Raw genomic sequence first — 27,198 nt, 5'->3', positions numbered from 1 at the left:
CTGGTCAAACACCATTGAGCATGAAGAAAAAGATGAATGTATATCATCTCATGTCATCTGCTTCTTTTTTTTCTCTGTCGCCCTTTATATATAGTGGCTTTCAGCTTTGTTTTGGGGGAATTTCAAAAAACAATAAACATCTGCACGAAAAGTATCACAGGAAAGGGGTTGCGTGTTTTATTTTGCAGGAAAACACCCCCTAAACGAAGGTTTACAAAAGTCATCTATTGCAGACGACAAACATGCAAGGGTGGGTTTGCATTCAAAGAAACACACGCACATCATTGGCGGTCGAAGAAACGTGGACAAAGCCAGTCCCTTTACTTATTAATGTATAGATATTACATAAATTGGAGTCCAGGCTCATTGAGTGGATTAAGATGCAACAGGACAATAGGAACACCATTTTTTTGGGGGGGGGGGGGAGGGGAGGACGAACAGCTGAGTTGGACAAAAGAGGGAGCTTCAGAAAGACAATCGATGTGGGGAGTAATGAGGGGTCGGGAGGACGCACGGGGTGGGCAGGATGGATACAGAGGAAACAAACAAAATTTGGAATGAGGAGAGCTTGGGGGGGGTAGAAAAGATTGTGGTTTTGGATGGGAAATGATCTGAGATGGTGGTGAACAACCGTCTTGAAAACCTGGAGGGAAGAACGAAATTGATGGGGGATGATCTGAGAGTGAGGGGTTCGGGACAAGATTTGCAAGCAATCACAGAATCGAGGCATTCGGCGTTCTCATGAGCAGAGCATGCCACGGTGCCATTTGAAGAAAAGGAAGGCACCACCAAATACCTGACAAGGCACCACAAGGCTTTAGAGGAGGGAGATCAGTGTGAAAGTTCAATCCTGAGGTTGGACAGATGTTGTTTTCTGGCTCTCCTGTGAGTGGACACACACTTGTTGAGGGCTTTTTGAAACGCATTGAGATTGCCTTCAGTTGCATTTCCCTTCCAGGAAGAGAAGGGCAAGTTGTTTCAGAGAAATTGTCTCGCCACAGGATTTAGTGTACCATGGGTGGGAACAACGGTAGGATAACTGAAGACAAGATGGGGGTGAATCTGTGCATGAGTGAGAGCAGGTTTCTGTGGAAGAATTCCCAGGATGAGTTGATATCAGGAGCAGTAGATATGGGAAACCAGTCCTGAAGAGAGATGGCTGCTTGCAGTCCCTGGCAATCTGCTCGAGTGAAATGCCAAACTCGCCGACATTGAGGCAGCTCTGAGAATAGCCAGAGATGCTGACTTTCACAAGCACATGATCAGATGAATCAATGGGAGCAGAGGAAGAGCAGGAGACATTTGTGGGGAGATTGGTCATTATCATTATCAAGGGAGGATTTGCCATTTGGAGAAATCTGGGTTGCAAAGTTTGCAGATCGAGTCAGTCCCATGGAGTCACAGAAGTCATTGTTGAAGTGCCATGGTTAGTGAGAGAGGTACCCAGCCAATATACATGTTGACAATTGAAATTTCCACATGCGAGGAATAGAGTTGGGATGAGTGGTTAAAAGTTGGTCTGTTGCGTGAGAGATGAAAATCGAGTCATCACAGTTTGGATGACTGACAACACACATATGAACAAGAGGTGGGAGCAGAGGGGGAGTCACAGCCAGAGGGACTGCTGGGGTTTGGGAGGTGTAAGATCAATATAAGGGCAGTGCGAAATTGAGTTATTGTTGTAAAGTGCAACTTGGCCACTGGGACGTGGTTCAGGCCTATCAAATTGGAGGAGGAAATCTGTCAAGTTGGAGCAGAGGGAAGATTTGAGTGAGGGATGCAGGGGAATGTCTGAGTGTATGGGGTGAGGGCGAAGCATATAGGTGGTGGGGTGAGGAGGGATGCAGAAAGAGGGTAATGAAGTTTTGAGGGGGTGGGGTAGGGATGGAAGCTGAAAGAAGGGACATGAAGTGGAGGGATGCTGATTCCAAATTCCCAACTTTGACAGATGGAGATAAAGATCATGGGATGGGAGATAAGATTTATTTTTGTTGAAAGCACAGAGAAATGTGGTGCTGTATGTGTGGGAAGATCATCGGTGGACCAAGCGCTAAGCTGACAGACAGCTTTGGAAAATAATAATTGTGAAGAAGGAAGCAAAACGAGAAGCATGGAGCCAATGAATATGCACAGTTTCTATCCGAGGAGTGGCCGAGTTCGGTCTTGAGCAATACGAAACAAATTGAACAAAAATAGCACAAACCACGTACAATCCAACATGAAATACTGGATGAGATATAACAGCAACACCTGGATGAAAATATCACATGAAAACACGCCAAATCCGATTCGGAAAACTTAGCTTGGAAACTCAGGTGGAAATGGCAGCTGCAGATTCGATCAGCATGTGCAAAAATCCCAGAACCGTAAGTCAGTCGTCTTTTTTAGTGGCCATAATTATTCCCAGGTTCATTCTTGTGGGGTTGACTGGGGCAGAAATTTTGGAATTTTTGGCAATGGTGCCGGTAATAGCTCGTCTACTCTGTGTGAAGGACACCGTGGAATCTTAAATGTTTACCAACTAATGCCAACAGATGTAACGTCAAATTGATGCATAGCCCTGCCTGTGAAACTCCAAGATGACAGTTTATTCAAACCCAGGCTAGACAGCTTCGGGACAAGTGTGGGTACCTCTCGGCTATTGATGGATAATGCGTATCCATCAAGTTAATCATTTATAAAGGGTATTATTTATTATTTTGTGTCACAGAGTGTTGATAGCACTTCTGCAGCACTTGTTAACTCAACAAAGTCAGCAAAAACATTTTTAATGAAAATAATCATTGTATATACTTTTCCATTGGCAGAAAAGCAAAATGGTGGTGAGATGTCATATAGTCACATGACTGAAATACCTTATGGGTATTTGCATGCTGTAGCTACTACAATTCCATTGTAACAATTTTTAGTCTTAGGATAGAAAAAAAAAATATATATATATATATATATATATATATATATATATATATATATATATATATATATATATATATATATATATATGTGCAAGAATCATTGATGTCACCAGTTAAAAATGAAATAAAATTCAAGCGAGAAAGCTTTGCTCAAAACGGGTTTTTCTTTTTTTAAATTTTCAACACAATGGAGGCAGCAATGTTGCATACACATCTAAATCACACATTTGCAAAGAGCATGTACATGTCCACATGTGATTTCCACAAACAAGTGAATATATGTTAATGAGGCATCGAAGAAAGTTTCTCGTTCCATGACCTGTACTTCAATACCCTATATCCTCGTCCTCCAAAAAAATAAAAGTTCATACATTTGAAAAAACAAACAAAAAATTAATCCTGACAAAATAAAGAGCAAATCGCCAATACCATGGACCAAGGACATAAAATGGCCTATAGGGAAGGTTAAAAATGTTTCCCCGACAGTCAGTGACCAATCTCTTCATTCGACATCATACTTGCTCCATTTCCTCGGCACTCTCGTCCAGGTAATCTGGATTCTGTTTCGATCTCTGACACACTCTATATAAACACAAAGTATTTGATGTGAAATTAAAAATGTGACGTACAAGACCTAAAAAATAAAGAAGCAAAATATTACAAATGACTGGCAAAGCCCAGAGATGGCGACAATCCGATGATGCTGTGCAAATTCCCTCAAATTTCACGGAACATGAATGAACCCAATTTCATCGAGTTTAACATTTGAAAACAACACAAAGTTGAAATCCAATGTTACAAACACACGGCTGTTACAAACATACCCACGTGCCTCTTGCGAATCAGCTGATACTTTTCTTTGGGAATACAATATCCATGCGGCAAATATGCTTGTAGAAATGCAAACTTGTTTTTTTCTTTCAGAACTAAAATTACAACTGTTGCAATTACAACCTTAGACCATCATTGTACCTGTTACAGAACATGCCATCCACAACAAAAGATGAACTCCAGCGGATCTCGGTCGTTGAACGGTTCGCGTGCACCAACCTGAAAAGAGCAAGAACATCCTCCAAACATCCTTCAGCTCGTCGTTGATTCAGATCGCAGGAGGAATCTTAGAAACCATGGAATATTGTCATGATTGTGACTTTCGTTGAGACGATGACAGACTTGCAGCGTCACGAGGTAAAGAGTAAGCTTTCCAACAAAGTTTCAAGCACATGAACGGTTCAACGCCGTTTTCGATTCGGCGGCTCGTGTTACATGTCGATGAGGGGACATCAGATAAGAGCCAATGTGTGATCATAAACAAATTATCTGCAGCCAAGGGACATGCGTTTTGGAAATCGAGACAATTCGAAATGTTTAGGGCTCAGATCTGACTCCTACCGTGAGCAAGTGAAGAGAATTCTGGCATTGGTCATCTCAGTCTGTTAATAAATATTTGGCTTGATGGAGTGTCCAATAACCATTGGCAAAAATGACAGTAATTTGGCAAAGATGAAAATATTTAAGGTAAAATGTGCGATTTGGCAAAGGGGAGAATAGCAGATGGATTAAGGAGGGGTAAATACAGCAAGCACGCATGGGGTTGGACACTGAAAAAAAAAATATACCGACAACACTACTTCAGGCACGGCATCGCAAGGCAAGACTTAGGCCTGGTGGGGCTGGGAGAGGTTGCTGAGATGGTGAGAAGAGGTGAGAAATATTTCAGTGTTCACGCGTTGAAAATGAGGATGAAGCAGAGTACTCCACCACCTCGTCATCTTCATCTTCATCTTCGTGTTCCCGATCACTCTCTTCGGTGCTCAGAATGTCAAAGCCTTTGTGCGAGTGTGTGCTGCGACGTGCCAAGAAGCTCCCCAGGTTCAGTCCGGCTCCCTTTCGTCCTGAAGAACAACACTCATAAGTTACGTTCAGCAAAGGCTCAATGGATGCCAACATATCAAAATATCCAGTGGGTTATCAAATCACATTGGACTGCAGGTATATACAGTCGTGGCCAAGAATATTGGCACCCTTGCAAGTTTTTCAAATAACTCATAATTTCAACTCCTAAGTTGAAATCAACAAAAGTATTTTGTCTCCACAATGCTTTATTTCACTGTTAACATTAAAGAACCTTCGTTTCTGATTCAGAACTGAATATATCCTTTTAAATCAGAAAATAAAAAGAAAATGGTAATGACAACATTATTGACAACCTCGACTTAACATTTGGTAGCACAGTGTGGCCTTTGGACAAAATAACTGCAGTCAAGCACTTCCTATAGCCATGAATGAGCTTCCTACACCTCTCGACTGGCAGTCGTTTGGCCCACTCTTCCTTTTTTATTTGCATTTTTGAAAACATTGTTGAGGCTCGTATGAGAGCGGGAGAGGGAAGGACAAAACAGTGTGAAACAGAGACATTAGGAGATCTGTAGAAGGGAGAGGGATGGGTCGGGGAACACGGGGTAAACAAGATGTACACCACAGGAACTTTCACGACAGGGAACTTTTGGGAAGGAAGGTTTTATCTTGAACCATTCCTGGGTGCTTTTTGAAGTGTGTGTTGGGGTAATTGTCCTGCTGCAACACCCATGGCCTTCAACGGAGAGCCAGCTTTCTGACACTGGGTTGTACATTGCGCTCCAAAATGCCTTGGTAATCTCCTGATTTCATTATGCCAGGCACACATTCAAGGCACCCAGTGTCAGAGGCAGCACAGCAACCCCAAAACATCACTAAACCTCCTCCATGTTTGACTGTAAGGAAAGTGTTCTTTTCGTTGAAGGCTTCATTTTGTTTTCTGGAAACACAGAGATGATGTGCTTTTCCAAAAAGCTCTAATTTGGTCTCATCTGTCCGAGGACATTCTCCCGGAAGGATTTTGGCTTGTTCAGGTGTATTTTGGCAAACTCTAGTCAGGCTATCTCTCTCTCAGCAGTGGGGTCCTTCTGGATCTCCTACCTTAGAACCCCCTTTCATTGAATTAGCGACGGATGGTGTGAGTTGAAACTGCCGTACCTTGTGTCTGAAGGTCAGCTTGAATCTGTTTGGCAGTTGATCAAGGTACTTTCTCCACCATTCGAACAATCCTTCACTGCAATTTTCGATCAAGTTTTATCTTGCAGCCACGTCCACGAAGGTTGGCCACAGTGCCATGGGCCTTAAACTTCCTGATAACATTGTGTACGGTGGACACAGGAACATCAAGGTCTCTGGAGATGGACCGGTAGCCTTGAGATTGTCCTTGCTTGCCTACAATCTTGTGTCTGACCTCCTCAGACAATTCTCTGGTTTACTTTCTTTTCTCCATACTCATTACAGTACACACAATGACACAAGACAAGACAGACTCCTTTTCTCTATTCAAACTGGTTGAAGGAGTGATTTTTATATATTGCAGGCACCTGCAACTCACCACAGGTGAGTTCAATTCCACAGTAAAGGAGAATCACTTGCTTGAAATCGAATAAATTCAAACAACTTCCATAAGGTGCCAATAATATTGTCCAGCCCATTTTAGGATTCCTGTGTGGAATGAGCTCATATTTTGTAATTTTTTCAGCTTTTTTTGTTTTGTTCCACTGCAAACCAAAGAAATACGTTTGTGGATACCAAAATAATTTTTTTAATATCAAGAATTTTCTGCAAGAAATGGTGCATTATTTGAAAAAAAGTGCAAAGGTGTCAATATTTTTGGCCACGACAATACATGTGCATGATAAAAGGCCAAATATTTATTTAACCACCCTCTACCACTTTCAAGCTTTCAATTACTCTTCCTGTATAGTACCGCAATAATCTCAATGAAACACGTTATGTTTCTTGCATTAACTAATATTTCATTTTACCATCTCCAACGATGCCGAGAAAGCACGTCCAACATGTGTCGCATACTTTGGGTTACACACAAGGACACACAAAGGAAATTAGATGCAGGTGGAAGCCATTCGGCCCATCATGCCTGCAGCATATCAACACTGAACCAATAATCGAAAAAAAACGTTTTTGTTTTTGTAATTGTTTTTTGAGTTTAAAAAAAAAAGGTTTTCTTACCAGGGGAGGGGGCATGGGCGAAGATTGTTGTTTGGTGAAAAAAAAATAACAACAAAAAAAAAACACAACATCAATCCCACAAAAACCTCTTTAGGAGACCCCCACAAACAACACTCTGCACAAATGCATACAATCATCCATCAATGCTCAAACGACCTGAAAGTCCTGTCAACATCCTTCTACCATTCTATCTCCATAACTTCCAGGTACATATCTAATTCCAATTTAAACTTGTCTACTTTTTCTGCTGCCACGACCTTTCCAGGGAGACCATTCCATGCTTTAACTACTCTGAGTAAAAGTACCCTGCCTTGCTGCCATCTTAACTCTCCTCTTCTTTACTCTCAGGCTGTGGTCCCTGATCCTCTCACTGTCCACTCTGCTGAATAATTCATCTGCACTTATTATGCCTGTACCTTTCATTATCTTAAACATCTCTATCATATCTCCTCATAACCGCCTCTTTTCTCATGTACAAAGCCCTGTCTCCTTCAGCTACCACTCAAAGCTGAGTCGAGCTCGGCCTGGAATCAATCCAGTAGTCCTGCACTGAACCCTCTTTATGGCAGCTATGTCCTTCCTAAGTTGTGGTGACCAAAACCGCACATAATATTCTAAATGTAGCCCTCACTGAATTCCTGTGCAATATTAACACCACCTTTTGATTTATAAATGATCCCCCTCCGAATACAACCAAAAACCCGATTTGCTCTCCCGAAAGCTGCCTGGCACTGTGCTGCCTGCTTACCTCCCATATCTATTACCACCCCCAGATCCTTCTCCTGTGTGACACGCTCCAAAATTACCCCTTGAATCCTGCAATCTCTATTTTCATTGTTCTTTCCCATCCCCAACACCTTACACTTGCTCAGGTTAAATTCCATCTGCCAATCTTTTGCCCAATCTATGCAAGTATCAATACTTTCCTGTATCTGATCACTACCCCTCTGCTATCTACTTCACCTCCAAGCTTTGTCATCTGCAAATTTAGAAAGCCTCCTCTTCACCCCATTATCCAAATCGTTGATGCAAATAATGAATAGTAATGGTTCGAGTACCGATCCGTGAGGTACCCCACGACTTACATCATCCCAGCTCGACATCCTCCCACTCACAGCCACTCTTTGCTTCCAACCACAAAGCCAGTTTGCAATCCAATTAGCTACCTGACCAGCCACTCCACAAGCCCTCACCTCAGCTAACAACCTCCAATGTGGTACCTTATCAAATGCCTTCTTAAAGTCTACATATCCTTTCCACTGCCTTTCCCTCATCCACCCAATCAGAAACTGCTTCATAGAACTCTGAAAGATTTGTTAGACAAGAACTACCCTTTGGTAAACCCATGCTGACTACTTTCAATTAGTTTGTATTTGTTTAAATGGTTCCTCATCTGGTCTTTAATGTTTCCAACACCTTCCTCACAACTGAAGTCAAACTAACAGGTCTATAGTTTCCCAATTCTTCTCTGGATCCTTTCTTAAATAGTGGTGTTACATTTGCTGCTCTCCAATCCTCCGGAACCCGTCCTGACTCCAGTGAGCTAATGAAAATATCCGTTACTATCTTGCTTACCTGCTCAGCCACTTCACTCAATACTCTCGGGTGCATATCTGGACCCGGAGTCTTATCTACTCTTAGATTACCTTGCTGTTCCTTTACTTCCTCCACTCCAACCTGGATATTCTGTAAAAGCCCTTCTTCACCTCCTTGATACTCTCAGCTTTTACCAATTCTCCTGACTGTTCTTGTGTCAACGTTAAAGCAAAATACCTGTTTAATAAGTCTGTCATCTCACTTTCCTCACAAACCACTCTCCTGGTGCTATTCCTCAATGGGCCCACACTGGTCCGAACCTGTTCTTTTCCCCTGATATACATAAATAATGCCTTGCTGTTAGGTTTAATATTCTTAGCCATGCCCATCTCATACTGTTTTTTGGCTTACAGAGTTATTTTCTTTGCTCTGCTTACTCCAATACTGGAAAAAGAAAGAAAAAAAAAATCTAACTCGAGTCCTGTTATTTTATGTGAGTAAGAAATGCCTTCTGCTTCTCCTTAATAGAGTTCCTTATCTCACTACTCAACCACCTTGGTCTCTTTCTGCTTCTTGTTTTACACCTCATTAGAATGCACTGACTCCACACATTTGCACTCCACACATTTGCTCCTTGAAGGTTTCCCATTTCTCTGATGGTGATTGTCCTGTTGTTAGAGTCTCCCAATCTGCATCACCCAACTCTCTCCTCATACCCTTAAAGTTTGCTTTCCCCGACTATCCTGAACTCTAACCCTTTACAGAATCTTTGCACACACAATGTTATGGTCACTTGCTCCAAAATGCTCCCCAACCTCCACCTCCTCCACCATATTGGGATCGTTACTTAAAAGGAGGTCTAACACTGCACTCCCCCTCGTGGACTGATCTACAAACTGGGTTAAAAAGCAATCTTAGAATGAAATTAGGAAATCCTCATCTGCTCTGCCATTTCCCTCCTGTTCCTAGACCCAATCTATCCCTGGCAAGTGAAAATCCCCCATAATTTTCGTGTTTCTTCCTGTCCAAATAATTTCAAAAGTCTCTGGCCACCACATTTTTTTTTGATAAATTTGTAAGTTTTCTCTTGCAGGTAGTATATTTCTGTCTTGCAGGTAATTTCCACACAATGCTCAAGATATTAAAAGACCTCAACGAGACTCAAAATAATAGTTTTACACCAAGAAGACAATTTACAGAAGAGAGAAATATCCCGCAAAACAGATATGTCCAGATGTGGCATTCAAGCAACAATAGCGAAGCACACTAGAACGGCACTCAGTAGAGCGCATACCTCTGCCAGGCTGAACAGTTTACATTTTGTATCCCGTCGATAGACCGGCCGGATCTGCATGCAGACCTGACCAAAACGAAATCAGCTTCTTCTTATCACCGACCCAACTCATCCACAACTTTTTGAAACATCGTGCTATATATTGTTTTTGGCCTCGTTTCTCAATGGTGAAGAATCACTTAAAAAAGGTTTTAAAAAATATTCTTGCATCTGGATCCGGATTCGGATGTTTACCAAAATCGAATCAATTAGTCCTTGTCACATACCCAACCTGTCCACCAAGTTTCGTTCAAATTCGTAAATACATTTTTGAGAGATAGTGTTATACATCGTTTTTAGCCGTATCACTCAGTGGTGAAGAATCACTGAAAAATTATTGGATCCAGATTCGGATTTCGATCTTCACCAAAATCGAATCAATCCTTCCAAGTCACACACCAAACATTACATGTCTACCAAATTTCATCCAAATCCATCCACAACTCTGATACGTCTCACAGAAAGACAAACAGACAGACAGGAGTGAAAACAAACTCCATCCACCCTTGGTGGTGGAGGTAACTCGAGTTCATAGAACACCTTACTCCACATGGTCTTGAGAAAAAGGACATGGGAAGGGTCTTTACAACTCTTGCTTTGCGTTTCTGAGCACAATCTCGATTAGCTTTGTTCATGAACATTGAATAACACGCACGATGGCAACCATAAGAAGCTGATGGGTCAAACGGAACAGTACAGAGCTGAACCTTCTGGCAACTCTTCTTGGAGAAATTGACGATTTTGGAACGATCTTTGAGATAAAGATGCACGAAACAAGCAGATCATTTGGACCAAGTTAGCTCTGTTGTTGCATCACCATTTTGTCTGAATCTCGTTGTTCCTCCCCCGTCATGTGCAGGTTCATGTTCCGATTCATGTTCTACAGTGTTCAAAATATAACATTCAATTGAAATCAAGTAGTTCCTTGGTCATCGAAAAAGACTGATAGACAGAGTGAAAAAACTGCTTAACCCCGCTTTGTGCTTCGTGGGACAATAAAAATTCAAGACAAATTTGCCGCACTCTCATTAAAAAAAAAAAAATACTCATGGCAGATGACAGAGTAAAAGCAATACAAAATGTATCATTTCTCGTTTGAAAATCAACAAAAGAAATTGGAAAAATAAACAAACGGATTGAAGCACATATCAGAACGTCAATGAAGAGTGTGTGCGAAAACAAGCGCAAATGTGCAATGACTTGCCAGAAAAGTCCAGGTAATGACGATGCCTCCAGGCTGTATATGCTCCAACTGCCAACAGTATGAGTACAGGAGCTGAAAGCAGTGCAATTATGGCCACAGGGGACACCACAAGACCAACTCTACTTCCCTTCCATTTGGGAGTGCTCCTCGAGGCCTGGTCTGTGAGAATCACAACAGATGTGTCATTACCCTTTTGCACCAAAGGGACCAAAGGACTAAAATGCCTTTTATTATTATTTTCATTTAAATACCCCTTTTGAAGATAATTAACGGCATTATTTATTTATATCCTTCATCAGGCGCATCCTCTGCCACCTCAATATCTGGGGCCTTAAGGTGTTTCCCGGGTAACCTCGCTGGGGTCTGAAACCGCCATGTTTTTTGGCTTGTTCAACCATGCATTGACTTGGACCAGGCCGCAACGATTTCTTATCGATAGTTTTTTTCTTTTCCCTCACTTTCCCCACTCATATTATCGAATGCCTGTTCATCATAACTACGAATCGCTCGGTATATTGCAGTGCTTATAAACGCCTGGAGATGTCAGCGTTTGTTGCTCATTTCATTTCTGCACATGCGTTAACCTCGAGAATCCCTTAAACTAAGAATAATTACAAAACTTAAGCTCCAGAGTCGAACTTACAAGTAGTTCTGACTCATAGAAAAGTGTTCATTTGTTCAATTCGGACACATTTGACATTTGGGGCGTCTCTGGGAGGTGGGTGCCAAGGGAGTAGTTTCTTATCAACCGCTTCGTTGGAGTGCTTTAGCCACTTGGCGAGTGCTTTAAAATATTCGCACTGCCACTGAATACTGTATATCGATCGACAGGGGGGTCACTCACCTGCGTTGGCCACGTGTTGTTTTGCGGTGCAACAGGCAATGGCTGGCTTAAAATGTGGAATTTTATTTTCTATGACATCCCCCTTTTTCTACGTTCTTCCATTATACGACCCCTCACTTCGACATAGATACAAATATAAAAAAAAATAATAATGTACACATCTCACATTGACCGAGCTGCGCGATGGTAGGCATTCTCTCGGGTGGTGTCTCGCCTCCTGAAAATGTTGTGCAATTTCATTTTTGTTGATTTAACTTTTTTTGTGTGATGCGTTTTCATTATCTACCCGTCAATTCGACATTCAGACATTACCAAAAAAAAACATCCTTCAACATCGTGTTCGGAGTTCCTCCATGTTGGTTTGAGCTGTGAAAAGCGTTGGTTGACATTTTGTGTCCTCTTTGGATTGTTCCATCTTTGAATTGAATTTTGTTAAATTTTTCACTTGAATTCCATATTTATAAAGAATTATGTTGAAAATACACCCGTGCGGGAGTGACGGTCATCTCTGCGAGAAAATATATATCCTCCTGAAGGTAGGGCAGTTTTTGCAAACTTTGAAGTCACGTGACATGAAAACGAAAGCGAAATTTGAAAATCCGTCCTGCAAAAAAATTTAGATATTGTCCCATAGATTCAGATGCCACAATCAAATTAAAGATTGCTTGCGAAATGTAGGAGATAGATTTTGAAAATCGTCATTTTCGCATTTTTTGCCAACTTTGAAGTCACGTGAGATGAAAACGACAGCGAATATCGAAAATCCGGCCTGACCAAAATTTAGATATTGTCCCATAGATTCATACGCCACAATCAAATTCATGATCGCTTGAGAAATGGCAGAGGAGATAGAATTTGAAAATCGTCATTTTGGCAACTTCAAAGGCCTTGTGACCTTGACCTTCGGTGACCTTGAAAGTCATACCATCGTGTACGTCTCATCGACCTCTATCAGGATCACTAATTACCAGATCTCCCGCTTCAACTTCATTGTGAACGGACGGACGGACGGACGGATCGTCACCTCTCCTCTCAACACCAATATTATTAGGTCATGCTCGAAGAGATGACCTAAAAAGGCAAGCCTTTGTGATGCTCCTTTCTGTGTACTTTATCCATGAGGAATTTCACAAGGAACTTGGAACAGGCTGTGTTTGCCCTTACCGGGTGATTTAACAAGCTTAGCGGGAAACCAACACTGATGCTTTAATGGAGTTGGGTTTACCTGGAACATATGACATCAATAATTAATGCTCAGGTAACACTATCTTGGGTAACACGACACGCTTGGGTTACACTCGAGGTACAGTAGGGTTTGACTTTTAACCTCAGCAGTGTACGAGCGATCGCATTTTCCTTTGTCCTCGTGGCTGTTTCTAAAGCATTTGGTTATCTTTATATGAACCGGGTTAGCTTCAGAATCGTTAGGAGTTTCTCTTTGTGACTTTCAAAGCTGAAAACACGATTTCCGAGCCGTTTGCCGCATTAAGACGTTTTCTAAATTGCAGAACCAATTTTTTTTTTAAGCCCACCACCAGATCCAGAATGGCAATTCACAGGTTTGACCCGTTTTGTTTGTGAAAACCCGCAGACCCGTTTTAATATCGTCAAAACCCATATTGGATGGAAAGTTCAATCCATTTAAAAAATGCAATGTTTCGCTTCCATTCTACTCGCAAGGATTGACACACACACACACACACTGTTAGACCAGGGATGCATTCAGTTAACAAGTTTCTTGTGGAGCACTCGCCAAGTAGCCTAAGTACTCCAGCAAGTTTATTGATAATGTAATTGATATAGATTATTGATGACTGAAAAAACCCAAGGTATAGATGGAACATCAACAGCAAGGGAGAGTGACAAAATAGGGGGAGACTTGGAGAACAATGAGAGCAAGGGGAAGAGGTGACGGGGTGAACAAACTGGATACATCCACAACTCTTAATCACAGAAGTGTAACAACACATATATATATATAATGTACATCAATATCTATACAGTTCCTTCAGAAAGTATTTACACCCCTCGACTTTTGTCACATTTTGTTGTGTTACAGGCTGAATTTTAAAAAAAAGATTCATTTGATGTTTTTTGTCACTGATCGACACAAAATACCCCATGATGACAAAGAGAAAACATGTTTTAGAATTTTTTTACAAATCAATTAAAAACAAAAAGCTGAAATGTCTTCTGTCAATAAGTATTCAACCCCTTTGCTATGATACTTCAAATTGAGCTCAGGTGCATCCAATTCCCTTTGATCATCCTTGAGATGTTTCTGCAACTTGATTCGAGTCCACCTGTGGCCAATTCAGTTGATTGGACATGATTTAGAAAGAAACATCTTTCTATATAAGGTCCCACAGTTGACAGTGCATGTCAGAGCAGAAACTCTTCCATCAAGTTAAAGGAACGATCAGTAGAACTTCGAGGTAGAATTGTGAGGAGGCACAGATCTGGGAAAGGATATAAAACTATTTATCAAGTGTTGAAAGTTCCCAAGAGCACAGTGAGCTCCATCATTAGGAAATGGGAAGAATATGGAACTTCCTAGAGCTGGCCGTTCGACCAAACTGAGCAACCAGGAAAGAAGGACCTTGGTCAGGGAGGTGGCCAAGAACTCGATGACGACTCTGAGAGAACTACAGAGTACATTGGCTGAGATGGGAGAACCTGCCGGAAGGACAACAGTCTCTGCAGCACTTCACAAATGTAGGCTTTATGGGAGAGCAGCCATACGCAAGCCACTCCTGAGAAACTGGCAGACGAAAGCTAGTCCAAACAGCACACCTGGAGTTTGAAAAAAAGCACGTGAAAGACTGAGAGCATGAGGCAAAAGATTTATGGTCTGATGAGACGAAAATTGAACTACTTTGCCTGAATGCAATGAATGAAGCCAAATGCAGGCAAATCCTTGAGGAGAACCTGCTTCAGAGTGCAAGACCTGAGACTGCAGTGAAGATTTACATTCCGACAGGACAATGCCCCCAAGCATACAACCAAAGCAACACTGCAATGGCTTCAGAACAAGAATATGGCAGTGCATTAATGGCCCAGCAAAGTCCGGACGTGAATCCTATTGAGAATCTGTGGAAAGACTTGAAGGTGACTGTTCACCGACACTCCTCATCCAACTTGACAGAGCTTGAGCAAATCTGCAAGGAAGAATGGGAGAAATCCACAAATCCAGATGTGCAAAGCTGATGCAGACATACCCAGGAAGACTGGAAGCTGTAATCACTGCCAAAGGCGCTTCTACAAAGTAGTGACAAGCAATTTTAGATTTTAATTTTTAATCAATCTGTTAAAATCTCGAAAAACACGTTTTCATTTTGCTATTATGGAGTATTTTGTGTTGATCAGTGACAAAAAAAAGTGAATTTAATCCTTTTTAAATTCAGACTGTAACAACAAAATGTGAACAAGTTAAGGGGTGGGAATACTTTCTGAAGGCACTGCATGTGTGTTGTTCCATTTCTGCTTCTATGGACATCGGTTATTACATGGGAGAACAGGAGCAAGGATGCAAAAACGGGACCTTCCTGGGGGTGGGGGAAGAAAAAACAAAATAAAATAAAAAATAAAATCCCCCAAGTGGTCCTGCAGCGTAGTCTGATATTTCAGATCAATTGTTCAAATTTGCATAAAAGCACCAAAATTGGTGCACATGTAGAATAATGTATTCCGAACAATTCTAGATATGGAGCCACCCGAGATTGTGACTTGGTCAGCTTCGGCGACCATTTTCCAAAATGGCCGCCATTCTACTTTCGAGAAATTGGCTATATGCTCTTATTTAATTATTGTATTGGTGGTAGATATAAGGAAAGTGTAAAATTCAGTAAATTGACCATGAAAAGGCATATTCAAATATTATGAGCCAGTATTTTCGGTAAAAAATCCATTATTTGATTTGTAAATTGCTGCTCTCCTGAAACTTTTCACTGAAAAGTACCTATTATTGCCTGGAGAACAAGAGTCAAATGATATTCATCACATTCAATGGGTTTGGAATCAACAAAAATTGCATTATAGATTACATACTTTATTCTATTTTGAAAAGGGAACTGATAATCGTGATAATGACAAACTCAGAAAATGTAGTCAAATTATTGCACACTTCACTTTGAAGCAGCTACCATCTTTGTAGGCTTACTGTCGACTACCATTCTACCAGGACACATGGTACACACATACATCAGTCTAGTACAATATGAGTTTCTGAGCTCAAGTGTACTGGCTCTGGATCAAGAAGTCAACACTTTTACAAGCAATGCGACTTTGCATTTGCACATTCTAAGCTAGACCGATATCTCAGTCTGTCTACTGGCATTCTCTTTCACAAGCACACAGTCCAGTGCATTGCAGATTAGCCTTCTTGCATTTGCAGCGGTTTCTACAGCTTTTTTTGCAGCCGCACGACACCAGCTCGAAGCAGCTTTTTGAAGCCTCAGGGAGTGTGGTCCAGAGCGGTTCGTAGGACCCATCCTCTGTTTGCCACCAGCCCCAGCTTGTTGGTGATGGAAGCATGGGTTGAGGGACCAAGACCTGCCCCCAGACATAGCCACCCTGGAAGACTGATCTCTTCACATGCTGTTTCAAAGCATCGTAGGTAGTTGGTATGCGCTGGACGGAGTTTCTCTTGGCGAAGAGTTTCTTTCTGGCCTCGTTGACGTCCGTATGTGGACTGGTGCGGTCATAGAGGAGCACCACAAACCTTTCAATGCAGTGCATTGTGTCATCCTGGAAGTTGACTGGCGTGGTGGTCAGGGTCACAAGAGAATCTGGCAGTTCTGGAAACGAGTTCCATGTGGCCCAGGCAGATTTATTCCCATGCCCCAGGAATGCTGACACCGTGTCACATCCGGTCATGGCGTGGAAGACAGGGAGGGCACGTGCCTTCTGTGGACCGAGGGAGGCAGCTATTTCATGGGCAGGGATGTAGCGGTAGTTCTTGCCCGTCCCAAAGGCAATCCAGAGTTCATCCACGCATGGTAGTGCCTGGGCTACCATCACCGCCAAGACGACGACGTCGGTGTCTACGGTTCGAACTTGAATCCGACGGTGGTCATGTTCTGCAGCATGGGCCACATGTAGCATGATGCGAGTGTCCGCCTCTTCTTGACCGCATGGAGCCAGAGAGCTTTCATCTTCCTGCCTTGGAAGGCAGATGACTGCTTCACCATCAGTGACTACCAGCTCCTTTGCCTCGTCATGGAAGGACTGCACAAGCACATTGGACAGGAAGGTAAAGAGCTCCACCTTGTTTGCGTCGACACGTAGGAAACTCTGCCAGTTTCCTGGTATGGCTGCGGTGCTCACCATGCGCCGTCGCACCCCTTTTCCTCGTTTCCCCCTTGTCACCGTCTTCAAGGAGCCATCTTTGAAGCTATCCCAAACGAGGTCGCTACGTGAAGCACGATGCAGCTGCCCCTCGACGTATGGGGTGAAGACTTGATGGACATATTCTTCAAATGTCTTGGCAGTGCCAGCCTTCAACATCTGCACGATGACGGCGCCGTCAAGGACAACAGAAGTGACAGCAGGTGCATCAGACAGCTTCAGCAACGCCTTCAAGGCACACCAGCAAGTCGCTTTTGCTACCCAGGTGTAGCTTACCTGCATCAGATAACGCGGGAGGGCATGCTTGATTTTCATGACGGAAGAACTCGTCCAGGTTCCCATCGCAGTTCTGGCAGCCTATGTAGAGCCTTGCAAATAAGGCCATATCATTCTTCACAGATGCTTCCTTTCCTTTGGGTGCTTTTGGTCTTCTGTCTGTTCCGAAGAGGGGGAGTTTGTTCCTCTTTATAAGTTCGTCAATAGTCTTGGTTCTGTTGATGAGGCAATCATTTGAGTATGCCTGAAACTGTTCTTGTCCAATCTGCTTGGCAGTGCGAACTGTTTCAATCACTGCAGGATCGGCAATCTCCTTGGTGTCGAGGACCAGCAAATCTGGACTATCCTCCTCGAAGGGATTCCCCAGCTCTTCAATAACAGCCACAAGTGATTGTACATCTTTGGCAAATGCTTCCTGTGCACGCGGTGTTTCGTCATGGTGACGTGTCTCCTCATTGGCATTTGGATGCATGTTCGCCTCCTCAAACTCCATGATCACTCTGGCCACCTCGGGTCCGACTACCAATACAATACAATGGTTGGAAATGTAATAAATCAACACAAATGACATTTGTATTGTTTTCCTTTGTAAATGCAAATCACATGGAGTATTTATCACCTCTGAGAAACCTACAAAGAGAATAACAATGACAGATATCCCAAGTTGTTAAAGTAGAATGGCAGCCATTTTGGAAAATGGCCGCCAAAGCTGACCAAGGCAAAATCTCGAGTGGCTCCATATCCAGAATTGTTCAGAATACATTAGTCAACATATGTACCAATTTTGGTGCTTTTATGAAAAGTCGAACAATTGGTTTGCTATGCTGCAGTACTAAAGATTTCCCATTCGTACAAGAACACACGCTTACCTTGAGGCAAGAACTTGAACAAGGCGTGAGCTTTCACGTCAGCAACAAACACTGCACTGTTGTTTCCCAAGATTGCCAAGTTGTGAGGCATGGAAAATGGCTGAAAGAAGAATATGGACAGAAAGTGCTTTGTGATCACAAACAACACTACAAAGTACAGTACGTGATTATAAGTGCAATCAATTGAAACTTACCAATGATATAATACTTTTCTGCATTAAAAAAAGCAAATAAGATGGTGATCAAACTGTTGGTGGAATCACACTTACTGGTGACTCTGCAAAGAATTTGGAGATGGTTCTGCCTGTTGAATAGTTAAGCACGAGGCCTATGGGCGAGTACCTGGCATCAAGGACGTACAGCAAGCCTCCTGCATTCCCATAGGAAAGGAAACCACTTAAATGTAACAAAACTGTGTCCAAGGGTTTTGTCTGAGTGACTATAAAATGAAAGGAGCAATGTTTGTGGGTCAGCAAACAAATGGCCTTACCTTGTTGAGGAGTGTAAGCAGCGGAAAAAACTGTGGTAACTCCTTTGGGCCGAATCTCACGAAGCAAGCTGCCAGATTTGGGTGCAAAGCATTGCAGGCGCCCATTCTCACGATCAGATACACAGAGAGCTGGCAAGTTGTCCGTCTGAGTATGCTGGCTGATATTGGGTGCCCAGGTCAAGTCATGTGGAATGTTGAACTGACCGAGGCCAAAGCCAGCTGGGATGTGGAAAAATGATAGGAGAGGAGGAAAGACGTGGGTCATGATCATAATAACAATACTGTACTTTCCTTTTCATTGAAAAGAAAATAAATGAAGGAAAATATAATGTTAATTGAAAAGCAGTGCTGACACAACTGACACATTATCCCCACACTTCCCTGCCTTTTCTCACCTTCTGACCTCTCCCTGAATCTTAGATTATGTAGATAAGCTGGCAAGATGGCCTTGAGGTACACACACTCTCCTTTAAGCTGTCGAGCCTGGGTTTGAATCCTGACCGAGCTATAAACCGTCATCCCGGTGTTTCACAGGCAGGGTGATTCATCAATGTGTGTGCCGTCGTTCGGATGGATGTTAAATGGGTGTCCCGTCTGCCAGCATTCGTTGGTGAGCATTAATGATCCCATGGTGTCCTTCGCAAAGAGTAGGCGAGCTATCGCCGCCACCATGGCCAAATTACAAATTTCTGCCCTTACCAGAAGAGGGTATTACATCAGCGGCACAGCTACACCCTCAGCCAATGATGCTACCCCACACCCTTGTGCTGCATATGGACGAAGAGGATATGTAGACAGTCACTAATCAATGGATCATACTCTCACATAATGACCGACCATCTCATGACAGAAAAGCTACAAAGATGAAAATTTGAGCCTCATAAAGAAAACATGAAGCTATGTTGAAAGAATATTCATTTGGATTAATAAGAGTTGGAATCAAAATGTTCTGACTTGATAGTGTGGAGAAGCTGTTCCTTTGAAGTACTGCACTGTACATCAAGGTGGGATTTTTCAATCAAGTGCCACCATTCAGGTGACGTCACGACACATGTCGAGCGATTTTGTTTGTTCACGTTTGTTCACGCATGGCAGGGTGATGCGTCACAAGTGTCATCCTTCCAATTGACGTTAAGCTTTGTGTCTCATCTGAAAGCATTAGTTGGTGGTATGAAAGATCCCATGTTGTCATTCACAAACAGTGGGAGAATAATCTTTGATACCCTGAGCAATTTACAAATTCCTGCCCGAAACAGCTCCAATCGAGCATGAGGCTCGACCAGCCAGTTTGTGAAAGCCAGAGCCAAAACCTTCCCTGGTCTACCCCACCAGATTCCCTTGGGTCATTTTAGTAGTTGCAGTACTCCTACTAGTACAAAGCAAGCACACACACACACACACACACACACACACACACACACACACACACACACACACACACACACACACACACACACACACACACACACACACAAACACACTTTTTCCAATGGTCAAAGACAAAGGTTCCTCCTTGAAGTCACAGGTTCTGGTGCTCCTTGATGGTCGTCTTCTTCTTCTTCACCAATGGCCACAATTATTCTCACATTCTTGCAGGGTTACCTGGGGGAAGGTTGAACCAAGTCTTTCACGAACCGGCTGGCCAGGCCTAACATTCGACTAAATTTAAGGCAGGAATTTGGAATTTGTTCAGGGTGCCCGTGATAGCTCGCCTACGCTTCACAAAGGATGGGACACCATTTTAACATCCATCCGAGAGATAGCACACACATTGATGAAACACCATCCCAGTAAAACATCGGGATGACAGTTTATCGTTGGGTCGGGATTCAGACCTAAAGGCCCAGTCACACCTTGACGTTTTAGCCAGCGATGGCAACGTATTAAAATGTATGTAAAACGTTGGCTTACGTTGAATTTTTGATGTTTTTTTTTTAAAGATTCTGACGTATTCATAGCGACTTGGTCTTATGTATAACGCATTGGTAATGGACACAGAACGTTTCGTTGTGTTATAGATAACTTATACCAACGAATGCTGAACCTGTTGTCGGCCTACACAACCGATGCCCAACGATAGTCGAACTTCGGCATAGCACGTTGCACGCATCGCCGACGATGTCGTGACGTCGCCTATTAAAAGGCTGACGCACAACGATTCGAATCATAACTGCCGTAGAAATGGAAGTGACAACATCGCGGTCACACCTTGGCGATCTTGCCAGCGTATGCCGACCTAAGAAAAATGTGTCTAAAACGTTGGGGCACGTCAAATACGGTATGAGTAAGTTTGGTATACGTGAGTACAACGCTAAAGTACGCTATCATACGTCGTAGTAAGTAGAGTACGTCAAGAAATTTTAAACATGTTCAAAATTTTTGGACGTACTCGGCGTATGACACACGTTCCGCATGCGATGGGGATAAGTTTTACACACGATATGTGGACGCTTACACACGTCCACAAACGCTACTTATAAGCTACTCATAAGTCGAAACGCGTCGCGGTAATGTCTTTTTTACGCGAAACTTATTTCTAACTTATGTTTGACGTGCTTTGAACCAATTCTTTACGTAGTCCCAACACACATCGACGTATGTAGACGTATTCCAATGACGTCTTCCGGTCGACAAAAAAATAAATGAACGTGTTTCTAGCTTACAACTGCCATATAAAGACGTGTTCCCAGCGGTTTTGGGAATTGGTATATAAAAATGCTGCTCATAAAAGGGGAACCCAACAGTGTTTTTGAGTCCTTTTTGAGTCGATGTCCATGTCAGCAGTAACAGTATCAGTTTCAGTATTAGTAGTAGTTTGTTCATGTTGGCAGTAGTAGGCGAGTGTGAGGGGGAGGGTGTGGGTTATGATGGATCGTCCTTGCGTCCGCGTGTCCACGGGTAGGAGACATCTTTTCACCATTGTTCAAAGTTCTTTGCGGCTAATTTTTTATGGGGCTTTTTCAACAATGAGCTATAGCTTGTTTTTACAATTTAGGTCTATTCATAACGGGTTGGACAAATGCACAATGAACTAATAATGTGCATAGAGCGCTTTGATTACTTATAGATACGATATACCAACGAATAATTATCGTGAAGCCGGCGTTCACAAACTATGCCCAACGATAGCCTAACTTATCCATATCGTGCCGCAGTTTATCTTTGCCGGTGACGTAGGGTTTGCTATTCATAGGCTGCCACTCAACGATTTAAATGGCTGCATCTCCACTATTGAAAGTAGACGCTTGCGCTCAACAATTTGATTTTTTTTACACTCAACGACTTTTAAACGGTACCACTCAGCTAGTTTCATTGTTTACAATGAACGATTTAAATTGCTGTCACTCGCCTTTGTTTTTTGACGCTGGCGCTCGGAAATTTTAATCGTTTCTATTGAACGTGTTAAATCGCTCAAACCCCACTATTGAAAGTAGACGCTTGCGCTCAACAATTCGATTTTTTTTCCACTCAACGACTTTTAAACGGTACCACTCAGCTATTTTCATTGTTTACAATGAACGATTTAAATTGCTGTCACTCGCCTTTGTTTTTTGACGCTGGGGTTTTGAAATTTGAAGCGTTTCTTCTGAACGTGTTAAAACGCTCAAACTCGACTATTTTAAATAGACGCTGCCGATGGACAATTGGAATCATAGCCAAGCTAGACATCGAAGTGTGAACATCCTCGTCATGCCGAAGAAAAGTTTGAAGAATGCTGCAAATAAGTGTCCTGGCCGTGGCCGTGGACGCTGACGCAAGGACGATCCATTATACCGACGTCTTTCAGCCTATCAGTAACTTAAAAGTAACGTCTGTCGATGTGTGGCAACGATCGCGTAACGTGCCAACAACACGTTAATCATGGGTTAGAAATAAGTTTCGGGTACGCTAAACATTACCTCGGCGTGTCTCAACTTATGATTAACTTACAAGTAGCATGTGTTGACGTCTGTCAACGATCGCAGACCGTGCATACAACTTGTGGCCAGCGTAGCGGAACGTGTGAGTCATACGCCAGCATACGTCGTGAAATTTCAAGCATGAAAAAATTTGAGAACAACCAAAAAGTACAACGTTTAAAGCCAGCGTACAACGACGTAGGGCAGTGTTTTTCAGCGTGCTCTCAATGTTATCAAAACTTACCCATAACTTATTCAACGTGTGCCAGCGTTTTAGAAAAAATATTAAAAAATCGGCATACGTTGGCTAAAACGTCAAGGTGTGACCGGGCCTTAAGCTCGACAGCTTTGAGGCGAACATGTGTACCTCGGGGCCATCCAGCCAGCCCCGTGCTCCTTGATGGCCAAAGTCCCAAAAACAGTTTCTTTTAATGAAGTCACTCATTCTGACTGTCTGGTGGCCATGATTTAAGATTGAATGAAGCAGTTGTCATCTGCACTTTGAAGAAATGCTTCAAAAAGTACATCAATTCAGAAGATATCAATTGCTTTGTTGATAAACTTTCCATAGCTGCTTTAAACAAAATCGGTTCATAAAACGCTTTCATGAATAATGTTAACTGAGAATACCAAACAAGGTCAGGCGAAAATACATGGTTTGTGGATTAATCAGAAAATACATGACATCATATGAGATGGTTGTTTAATCTTCCCAAAGTGAAAGTTTTGAAATGATGAAGATCAAAAAAAGTTTCCTGCACTCTCACCTCTTCCCCAGTGACGCAGGTACTTTCCATCAGGAAGAGAAAAGGCAATGATCCGACTGTTGCAGTAACCATCTGCCACAAATACCTCCTTATAAGAGGCATCAACAGCAACAGCTGTTGGCTTGCAGAAGTGAAGCAAGTCACTGCCAGGATCGAAGGCTTTGCCGAGGACAATGACACTATTACGGCCATCATGCTGAGACCAATCTTTCCGTGAGCCCAGGTTGAAAACCTGAGGTTGGACAGGTAGATAACCAGAGAGTTGGTGTCAAAGCCACCCAATGCTCGCCTGTTTATACATTTATCGTTTTTAAAAGACTAGTCTAATAATATTTTTTATAAAGCATTGCAGTGAAGTCTGATCCAAATAATTTTAAAGCAATATATGTATTTGTATATTGTAATCAGTAAAAAAAAGTGTGGAAGATAAAAACATCAGAAAGGAAATAACTTGCACCAAAAACTTTAACATTTTCACACTCACGCTGACGCTCACGCCGGGGGTATCGCTATAGCTCTGTTCTTTGAACAGGCGAGCTAAAAATGAAACGTGGTTTTTTGCTGCCAGCTTCTTTTCAAATTGAAAGTAAAATTTGTGAAATGCCTTGAGCTAATCACAACCTCAGCCACATTTATTGTGACTGGAAGCACCCACCTGCTCCCTCTGGGAGTGGCCACTGGCCAGAGAGGTCATGTTGTCATCTTTAGGATTTATGAGTAATAATACCAGAATAGAGTACCCACCTTGCAGGCAAGTCTTGTTCTAAGCATACAACACGTTCCTCTGACCCATTCCTTTACTTGGGCAGTGTATAGGCAACAGACCACTGCCTCAATCACTCCCAAAAATAAAATAAAAATTACCCCTGTGTGGGGGTGACAGTCATCTCTATAATACCAAAAGTTCTCAATGTTCAGTTATGACCGAAGACTACTGTGCAGTTCGAACTGCGCAGTTTGGTTAAAGATGACTCGGCATTTTGGCGCCGCACACGAAATTATATTTTGAAAATAAATGCCGACGTTTACATTTCGGGTTTTGAAACTTTTGCACCTTCGGCGGAAAATGTATAAATATAAAAGCCTAAAAATGTGTTTTATATTTATATTTCATTTCTCCTTCCTTCCTTCTTTGCGAATCGCATCGGCGTTTTTGGCCATGTTTCAGATCATGTGACGATCAAACGGGAAGGAAATTCAAAAATCTGTCCGGTTAGATACAAGATAATATTTTTTACTATCATAATCAATAAACAGTTGCCGAATATCTTGGAGAATGGCAGACGAGAAAGGTTTTGAAAATGGCGATTTTTATAACTTACGTGACCTCCTGACCTTGACCCTGACCTTGAACCCGGACAAAAGTTATATCGTTGTGCAACACTCATCGACCTCTACCCACATACTAAGTTTCATCAAGATCGGAAAGAAAAATTGACGGATGGACGGACATTTGGTCCGGCTTTATTAGGTCATCTCGATAGAGATGACCTAAAAATAACCCGGGTTACGGAGATGAAGCAAAAACATGCATTCTGCTAATGTGCATATATAATACATCGTGGTTCTATCGCTCGGATAATTCCAATCGCACCTCCTCTGCACCCCCCCCCCATCCCCTCGAAAGAAAGAAAATAAAAATTATTTTTCAAAACTTGATGAAATCGAACAAGACTTGCACAGGCACAACTTTGGGGTACCCTTTCAGCTTCTGAGGTTAAATCCCGTCGGATTAGTATATATCAAACATACAACACACTTTCCCTCCAATATGTATACATGTGTATATATATATATATATATATATATATATATATATATATATATATATATATATATATATATATATATATATATATATATATATATATATATATATATATATATATATATATTGTTGTGGTTACCAGATTCGCAAACCACCATTCAGGTCCCTTAGGTGAGGTATCTCGGTAAGTGCATGTGTAGTTAGGCCCAAACCCGTTGTCTAGTGGGAATACATGTCATTTATACGTGCTGCGACTCTTCAGGATAGCCGTTTTTCTTTTACTATCTTTATTTTGGACCAATCGCCACCATCACAACCACAACATCAACCACCAACCACAACCACCGCTTCACCACAACCGCCACGACCTTTACCGTCACAACTCGCCACCATCGCATCACCGTCATCTCGCGCCACTCATGGGCACCGGTGTTGGACTCGTGTAGGGCGCACGTTGAACAGCGTGTACAAAATCACGGATTTTCTGCTTCAAAAACGGATCCAAAACGACACACGCCCACTTTTTGCCGTCCAATCGGTGAGCGAGGGGCGAATTGGCCCCGCCCCCAGGGCGATCGATATATGCAAATTTGTGGATTAAAAAGCCTTCACGCCCACTTTTTGTCGGGCCAATGGGGAGCGAGTTGAAAGGTCAAAGGGAGGGGGTCAAAGGCGAAGTTACGGGGGGATAAAAGGACGGTGTTCGTCAGTAAAAGGGGAGTAAGAAGTCGGAACGAGGAAGAAAGGAGGAGTAAGAAGTCGGAACGAGGAAGAAGGGAGTCGTAAAGGTCGGAACGAGGCGAAGGAGAGTCGGAACGGAGGGGACGAGCTGTGGAGAGGCGGCGAGTCGGACGAAGGGTGCTCGCGTCGTGCAAGGAGCTGCGCGCCCGAGGGAGGCCGGCAGCGCGACCTGGCCGAGGTGGAGACGCTCGTCGCAGATAATAAAGATCCTCTATACCCCGAGCATCAGCAACCCCCTCCTGTTTCCCCCCGCGCTGAGATAGTGCGACCAAGGGGGCCCCGTTCCCACCCCCCTGCCAGGCACTGTCCGCGAGGCCCGCGGGTTGCGGGGCCATCGCCGCTCCGCGTCTCATCACCAGACGGGTAGGCCCGACCAGGTCTCGGCCCCAGGCCTACCTCATTCTTGAGGGTATTTCTTTTCCTTGGTTTTGGGTATGTGTTGTCGGCGCCGTCTGTGAAGTAGAATTGTATAAGTGTTGCCGTGTGCTCGGTAGTCGGAATTAGCTCTGCACTGTGTTTTCACTTTTATGTTTGCTTTTTGTGTAAATGGAATTGTGTTTTCTTTTTTTGTGTGCATTTGGTGGAATTGTATTTGTGTGCTTTCCGTTCGTCGCGAATAAATGTGCTTTATTGTTGAACTGTCTCCCGCTTCGCTTCGTCTTTTCCCCCATTGAATCCCCATCTTGCTTCACGTAAAGGGTTGGTAGTGGGCTGAGTACGCCCGATAATTAATCGAACCGTCGAGGTCGACGATAACACCGCTCGGTTATTCTGATAGTACGGAACGGGTCGCTTAAGTGGCCCGTGTCCGAAGTCGACCTGCGGCGAGGTGCGATCGCCCGGTCTACCCTCCGCGTGGGTACTTAGGTAGTTCGAATTTGGCGAGCAACCCTATCCCACGCGGGGGCTGATTGGCTCGATCGCGGTGAGACCGAAAGGTCCACCCGTGACTGGTTCCCGGCGTTAGTCCGAGAGGGTCACGACTGGATTGTCCGTCCGGTGGGCGACGTGCCGCGATTCGAGTTACGTGGCCGTCAGCACGCCGGCGGGCGCGAAAACCGCAACACTGGTGTCAGGTCGTGCGATACAAACCCATCGCCCTCCTCGCGGCACTGGTATCGGAGAACAGGAAAACGGGCTCTCCTGTCTCCGGCTAAATT

The 27,198-nt window shown here is 43.1% G+C and overlaps 1 protein-coding gene across 1 annotated transcript in view; it reads right to left on the bottom strand.

Moving 5' to 3' along the window:
• Positions 1 to 417: 417 nt before the first annotated feature.
• PAM (peptidylglycine alpha-amidating monooxygenase) overlaps positions 418 to 27,198 on the bottom strand; it is a 75,837-nt gene continuing 49,056 nt past the window's right edge. Inside the window, exons 13-18 of the mRNA XM_085875481.1 lie at positions 23,530 to 23,761; positions 18,864 to 19,082; positions 18,643 to 18,743; positions 18,374 to 18,473; positions 11,039 to 11,197; positions 418 to 4,810 (exon numbers count right to left, since the gene is read on the bottom strand). Of these exons, the coding sequence (XP_085731607.1) occupies positions 4,632 to 4,810; positions 11,039 to 11,197; positions 18,374 to 18,473; positions 18,643 to 18,743; positions 18,864 to 19,082; positions 23,530 to 23,761 (990 nt within the window). The 3' untranslated portion in view covers positions 418 to 4,631. The remainder of the gene's footprint in view (positions 4,811 to 11,038; positions 11,198 to 18,373; positions 18,474 to 18,642; positions 18,744 to 18,863; positions 19,083 to 23,529; positions 23,762 to 27,198) is intronic.

Source organism: Eptatretus burgeri, chromosome 3 (assembly GCF_056783735.1).
Source record: "Eptatretus burgeri isolate ZD-2024b chromosome 3, Ebu_testis_v1, whole genome shotgun sequence".
Lineage (NCBI taxonomy): Eukaryota > Metazoa > Chordata > Myxini > Myxiniformes > Myxinidae > Eptatretus > Eptatretus burgeri.
Note: the sequence above shows the minus strand (reverse complement) of the source record. Positions and strands in the feature narration are given on the sequence as shown.